We start from the raw sequence: 7,500 nt of genomic DNA, 5'->3' as shown, positions 1-7,500 counted from the left end.
TTTGCATATCTACCGGAAGCGGAAGTTAGAACTTGATTCTAAAGTCCTGTCTGGGTTTTTTTTTTCACGATGCTCGGTTCGTAAGTCAAGGTAAGTCGATTGATATTTTCCAAATTCTGATGCTTAAGTACTTTTCAAGACCAAAGGGAGATAAAAACATCTCTTCCCCGCCGAAGGTTGCGTTTTATTATGTTGTTATTGCTGTCACGGTCTGATACTAGACTCGCTGGTCGGATACTGGGCAGCAACGGACATTTGTAGAAATGCAAATTTTATCACGCATCGGGAAACGAAAATTAAAGACAAAAGTTTGTTTTCAACATAATACAGACTACATTGATTGTTTCGGGGCCAAGTTTCACAGCTCTTGCGGCTAAGGAAGGAAAATTATAGCAGTTTTAAACTGAAGTGGTCGGATACTGGGCAACATATCTGAATGCAGGGGTCAATTCAATAAAAAAGGTTACATGTGTAGTTTTTACTCGAGTATATTACGCGTGTAAAGTCCAACTTGTAAATTCATGAATTCAATAAAAGATTTTTCTACACTGGAATGCACACGTGTAGCCCGCGTCACGATACAATGGGCCCTTTGCAGCTGGGGATCACATGGTACAAAAACTGAGCCATACTGGAAAGCAACTTTGCTCTCCAGTGTGGCGGTTTTTGTGCCAATGTACAACTGTAGCTTTACTACTGTAACAAAACTTGAATACGCTTGTACACTACATGTGTAAGTTCCAATTGCACGAGGTTAATTTGTTCAAGCTGTTGGCCCACTGCTGCAAGTAAATGCTCGAATGCTTCGACAGAGAGGCGACATTTCTCCCGAAATTCACGTGGATTTTTAATGTCAAACAACCGTCTTTCCTCAAAATTTCTAGGCTGCCGAATAACTCGGTCTCTCAATGGTTCTTCAAGTTCTTCTTCGCTCGACGAGAACATATCAAAATTTGAAATAGGTTTCCTACAAGTTGTACTTTAAACTCACAAGCAACTCGACTTGTAGTTTGCACTTGTAATGTTGTAAACTAAGTCGGATCCCTGTAAAACTGTTATTGAATTGTACACGTACCAAATTCTATAAGTGTAGCGCTACACCTGTAATTACAAGTCGGAGTCTTGTGACAACGACTTGGGCCGATGTGTTCCAACTCATTTTCGCGTACGCACGTGAAAACAAGGGTTCAACTTGTACACTACAATTCATAGTGTTACTTTTTTATTGAATTGACCCCAGGTTTTCAAAAAAAATTACGTTTGTCGGAAGAAGCACCTGCGATGCTACAGACACACTATGAGTAAATTTTAGTCGCGCTTCGTTTTCGTGTCTGTTAAAAAAGGCTGTCAAACAAAAGATTTTAAAATTTAAGTCTTATGCTCATCTTGAACCTACTCAAAGAAATTCTGTATGGACACAATTTCTTTCTTTTTTTTAATTTTTCCGTTACTATTGAAGCAGCCGGATCAGTTACCAAAGTCTCTGTAAAGAGTCATTACGAGAATGAAAAAAGAGACAGTCGACAAATTTTGCATGTCTTTTTGGTCGGCAGGCACGCGCGAACGGTCAAAAAAGTATCCTACGTGAACGTTCTCAGGTGTCTTGTTCTCAACACAACGCGGCCCCGATGGAATTGTTTCAAGAAAATTGCATCCTCGGTTTAACTGTCGGTTTTAAATTGTTGTTTTTTTTTTTTTTATCATATGCAGCGATAACGTTTAAACTAAGGCAATTTCACTTAAATTCGATAAGTAAGGATAAGAAAACTTGGCAGTTTCAAATCATCCCAAAACGGAGGGCTTATTCCTTAGTTGGATTAAAACGGTTTTTTCGTCCGCTTTTAATAATGAGTGAAGGGAAGAAATTTAGCAAATATTTGTTCAACAATTTTCACGGATCAACAAGAAATACAACCATCTATCTATTGTTGCGTTATGATTGGGTATCTTTGGGAGACATACTTTGTTATTCAAATTGTACACCTTTGAACGATTGTCGCGTTTTGGCCGAGTAATGAATTAATAACGCAAAAACTCGCGCTCAAAACACTTTCGACATTGTCTACGAGCGTACCTCCGTTTCTTAACAATTTGAATTGTTCGTCAACTCAAGATTTATTTTGTTCCTCATTTTCTGCAGTTACGAATGCAGTTTATTTTAAAGGGCTTTATCGACACTGCACACTTCATCAAATGCACATCCGTGACAACTGCCTCGTGACGGATAATATTTGAATTGTGGAAGCGCTTTTTGGTGTCTCCAAACATGGCCGAGGGACTGCAAAGATCCGACTCCAATCTTAGGCCAAGTGAACTGAAGGCTGCTTTCAAGAGAAGCAGGGATATCGACGCATTATTGGATGAAGAGAGGGAATTAAAGGAAAAAGAAGTGCAGATGTTGATTTTAGGTAAAGAATACGTGGGTTCTTAAATTCCTCTGTTGTTACTCCTCTTGGTTCCTTGGGGCAAATATCCAAAGATAAATATTTCATCCTTTATTTTGAATATTGTACCACTAAGTCCGCCATCGTTAATAGCATAGAGTGATACACAGCGAAACTGCCATAAATGTCCAGTCACACTGTACCATCCATCTTGCCTGATTAGCAATCAAATCTCTCACACCGTAAAAAGCCAGCTAATAAATCGTGACAGCTGTTTCAGTTTTCGGAAACTGGGAAATTCAAGGAAATTCAAAAACTCGTTCTTTTTCGAAGACCAAATTGAGTTTTTTCAAGGAATTTATTAGCGAATTCAAACCAAGGCTGTAATTTCATGCAAAAGACAGTGCGCGCGGCGCGATAGAAAGACGGGCTTGTCGACTCGCGCTTAAACAAATACAGCTTTTCACGCCTATTTCCAAACTTCTAAGGGAAATTTTAGAAAGCTGGCCTCCGGCGACATTGACTGATAATTGGAATTTACGATATGCTTTTACTAGACAACTATTGTTTAAAAGTTGCGTTTTGAATAATTTATGGTACTAATAAACCAGACATCGATTTGAAATGACCTTAATTCACAATCAACGCAATCAATTGCAAGTCCAGATGCAAAACGATTCGAGAGCTACAAACCTTAACCACATTTCTTCTGGTCCATATTGTTATTCGTCGAGAAATCAGGTCTGTTTTAAACGTTTTCGAGGTAAAATTTTGATCAATATTATGAAGTAATATAATGAGAGCAAACATGCGTGTCTATTTTACAATGTCTCTTTTGTTGGTTGAGATTATAAAACTTGGCAGGAAATTGTATTACAGATTAGATGACACAAATAGACCCTTTGATCTTCGATTTTAATCTTATTCCTTGGTTGCAGATGGACTATAAATAATAACCGGCGAATTATTTTTGTACCACCCAGGAGCCAAAGAATTAATCTTTTTTTAGGACCTGCTGGCTTTAAGGGCCCACAGACGGATTTTTCGCGCGTTGCTAAGGAAGTGAAATGTTACTTCCTGTAACGGACGTCATCATATCATTAGCTGACAAGAAAACCCACTAACAAGCAAAAGTCACCGCACAAACTGTTGTTTCCATCGAAGGTTTTTCCTCGCCCTTCCTCGCGCTCGTTCTCAGATCAACTGCGCATGCGTAAACGAACTGGCTTCCGGTTTAAGAAAAAAGCTAAATTTCCGGCGGTTTTAAATTGAATTATTATTTTTTTTACATGGCACGTTTCACCCCCAAATACAGAATATAGCTAAGCATTGATTTTTTTAAATCATCTTTTTTGAAAAAGTTATGGGTATTTCAGTATCGTTTATGTCTTTAAAAAGTACATTTTTCAAAATAAAAAGAAAACCATGCTTGGCTGGATGCATAAACGAATACACATTATCAAACCATCGATTAAATACCCAAATTGCGTAGCACGGAGACAAATTTAGAGTTTTCTTTTATTGGTCACGTGACCATGGGCGTGGTATGATGACGTCATATTTAGGGTCATTGGCTTACAAAAGTTGGAAACTGACCAAAATAATGCCAAATTCTCTCAAATTACTTAAACATTACATCCTTAGCAACGCACCCCAAAAAATACGTCAGTGGGCCCTTAACATTCGGTTTCCCGCTTCGTTCGGAAGTTTATCTAGTACGCACCTGCACTGTAAGTCAATCGAAGTCGCTCTGTATAAACAGTTTGCGAAAACCGTAACTAATAAGAAATAGAAAGTGATCAGCTAATAAGGTGCCTCAAAACCGTAACGGTTTCAACAAGTTGGAGGGAACGTCTTATAGAAAAATGAACTCCACAACACTATTCAACAAAACGGCGATGCCGTCGTACCAAATGAAACAGAACTAAGTGCTTAACGATATGCACTCATTCGTGTGACGTCAGTAACAGGCTACCATGGCAACAAAAGAGCCATCTAAAAACACCCTATATTTTGTCCTCAAACGCTTATATCTCAAAAGCGAACTCAGTGATCCCCATTTTTTTATTGCTTCAAAATGATTAATAAGCTAAAACTGTCTACAATTTGTTTGAAAAAATTCTCTGGAGCAGATTCAGAGCCACCTTTAAATTTTCCAATTGTTAAGGTGGCTCTGCATCCGCTCCAGAGAGTTTTTTAAAACTTTGCAGAGAGTTTTACATGATTAGTCTTTGAATCACTTTAAAGCAATAAAAAATGGGGGTCACCTTGTTCGTTTTTGTGATACATGTGTTTGAAGACAAAATATAGGGTGTTTTTAGATGGCTCTTTTGATTCCATGGTAACATATTATGTCACATCGATGAGTGCATCTTGTTAAGTAATTATGTGAAAAAGTTGGGTAGGTTCAATCCGTCTAAATAATATAATACAGTGTGTTGAAAGTATTGAAAACTGGTTTGATCCCGTCCTAGCAATTTGCAAAGCACAAGCCTGAAAAAATTCACGCGGGACGGGACTCGAACCCGCATGACGAAGTGCGATTGGGCTGCACTTGCTCTAACATCCCGCATTATCAAAAACTAGATCATTAGATAATGCATTTCTCGATCTTTGATTGGCTCAGCCATCACGGTATATATGAGCTTCATCATACCATGCTCTACAAATATCAGTAACTGTACGCATCAGTTTTGTCAAGAGAAAATGAGGGGACAGAGAAGGAGGCTCCCGGTCCAGCCCTTGGGATATGTCATGTCCTCGAAAGTTATTTTTAGACGAGCGGAAGTCTTCCGAGACGTCCGCATGCAGGCCAACCTCGGTCCGATGTTTGAGTGCGCCATTATTTTCTCTTTTCACTAAGAACCTGAGAGCGAGGCAAGACTGCATGCGGACGTCTCAGAAGACAGACTTCCGCTAGAACAAAGACTTCCGCTCGTCTAAAAATAACTTTCGTGGACATAACATATCCCGGCCAACGCCTTGAGCCTCCCTCTCTGTCCCCTCATTTTCTCTTGGTTTTGTTGTTTTTACAAAATAAAGTGGGTGTTTTAATAAAACAAGTATTAACTCACGTTCGCTATCTATCATCTCAGTATCCAACGTGCGTTCTTGGAATAATTGTTAAATAGGCGAATTTGTGATAGAGAATATTTAACAATTATTCGCTAAAAACAAGGTGAATATCGGTGAATAAAAAGCCGAGACGAATGTTTTAGTATAATTACATAGATGATTATTTAAAATATATATGCAGTTTATTTAAAACAAAAAAATGATTCGTTTTTGAAAAAACCTATTAGGTGATAATCGCGTAATAATCATCTCAAGTACAACCAATCATCTCTGATCACCAAAGTACTTATACTAAATGAAATTCATTTATATTTTTGAACCGCGGCTTTGTGATTCTACTTGAGAATGATCATAGTTGAGTTGATCATAATAGTTGTGGTTACACACACCTTGGGTTTGGGGCCTTCCGAAGGGTAAATGACTTGGGTTTGGTTCAGCTCAGGTTTCATGTTACCCTTGGGGATGCGGTTACACAGTAAAAGGCTTCCCTCAGGGTAAAATAATAGGGTATAATCAATATAATTAGGGATCTTCGTGTGTTAGCTACGTTCTGCTTTATGATTGGCCTAGCCACTTCAAGGAGCAGATAAACAGTTCTTTTCAGTTCAGGAACTGTCATGGGAAATTCTTTTGTTCTTTTTGATGTATCCATGGAAATAACCCTGGGGCAGTTTCGGTCTAGGGAAAACGGTTACACACAAAAACGTCCTTGCCCGTGGGAAAACGCTATTTACTCATGGGTAAAAGGGCTAGTGTAACGACAGCTAATGAAGCAACTTTAGCGGTTGCAAAGGAGCAGGTCACTTGCAAGTTCAAATATCAGAAAATTCTCACTTAAAATCACAAATTACTGAAAAATTGCGCTAAAATTTAAATGATTTTGGGTTTTTTTTTTTCGACAAGCAATTTGCTATGTAGAAGAAAAATGAGAATAAAATACGACGTATATGGCAAACGCGGAAATGCCTATTTCACGTAGAAATGGCAACCGGCAAAGGCGAAAAAATGGTGGGAAAATCATGGTCACGTGGTCATTCTAATAAGAAATCTCCGCTAGTCGTCGTCGACAGCAACGACGCAGCTCAACAAGATCGAACCGAAAGCGGCTATTGCTGGTTTTCACTCACGTGATCAACAGCCATGTTTTTCAACGAAAACAAAAGGAAGCGTTTGCATAATAATAGAGTGAAATTCCCGGAGGATTTGGTCGGGGCACCAACATGGCCGCCTTTTCTTTGTTTAGGGGCACCAACATGGCGGTCGTGACGTCATGTGAAAACCGAGAATTGCAGCTCTGGCATCCGGCGCTATACGGTCCCCTTGGAGCACAGCTTACAGCCAGCAGGAATTAGCTGTTTATATGCTGGTTTTTGCAATGTTTCTGAAGTCGCTTGATATATGCAGCAGACAGACAAGGAATCTGCAGATATCAAATCGTTCCTATGCTTTTTGGCGGAGAGCAAATTTCAACCTGACGGTAACTGTTTGCCGTAAACTTGATGCCTAATCTCTCAAATGCCCATGCAACTTCCCACCAAAAAGACGGGGGTTCCAGCAGTACGACATTTTGCGTATTGCCTTTCGGAAAAGTTGAACATACGGACGTACAGAGAGACGTTCAAGATGGGGTCATAACCCAGACCAAAATTTCTTGGCTGCGGGGTTGTCATATTTTCTACACCATGGTGCTCCGCGCGTGCGGAGCTCCGCTATAAAGCGGGGTAATATGTTAGATAACGTTATTGGTAAGATTGTAAGAGTTTGAAATAACTTATTGCAGGTGCTGGTTGCTCTGGAAAGACAACGTTCCTGAAACAGCTGCGCATTGTGTACGACAACGGGTACACAGAGCAGGAAAGAGAAGAGTTCAAATCAATAATCTACGAAAATGTAAGAAGAGCGGTGGTTCAACTTATTGAGGGAATGGAGGAAATGGGACTGATTTTTGAGAGTGATCAATTAAGAACTGAGGTATGTACTTTACTGTAACAAGGAGAAACAGGACTTACTGACTAAAATAAAAGACGTAATATACCTAAGC

At 39.3% G+C, this 7,500-nt stretch overlaps 1 protein-coding gene across 3 annotated transcripts in view; it reads left to right on the top strand.

Moving 5' to 3' along the window:
• Window positions 1-7,500, top strand: part of LOC138006540 (G protein alpha i subunit-like) — a 15,354-nt gene that overhangs the window by 1,037 nt on the left and 6,817 nt on the right. For 2 of the 3 annotated variants that reach the window (XM_068852928.1, XM_068852929.1), the window contains 2 exons: window positions 2,141-2,408; window positions 7,240-7,430. In XM_068852928.1, the coding sequence (XP_068709029.1) occupies window positions 2,267-2,408; window positions 7,240-7,430 (333 nt within the window). In that variant the 5' untranslated portion in view covers window positions 2,141-2,266. The remainder of the gene's footprint in view (window positions 1-2,140; window positions 2,409-7,239; window positions 7,431-7,500) is intronic. The other variant, XM_068852930.1, reaches the window with a different exon arrangement.

Source organism: Montipora foliosa, chromosome 6 (assembly GCF_036669935.1).
Source record: "Montipora foliosa isolate CH-2021 chromosome 6, ASM3666993v2, whole genome shotgun sequence".
NCBI lineage: Eukaryota > Metazoa > Cnidaria > Anthozoa > Scleractinia > Acroporidae > Montipora > Montipora foliosa.
This window is presented reverse-complemented; position numbering and strand designations above follow the sequence as displayed.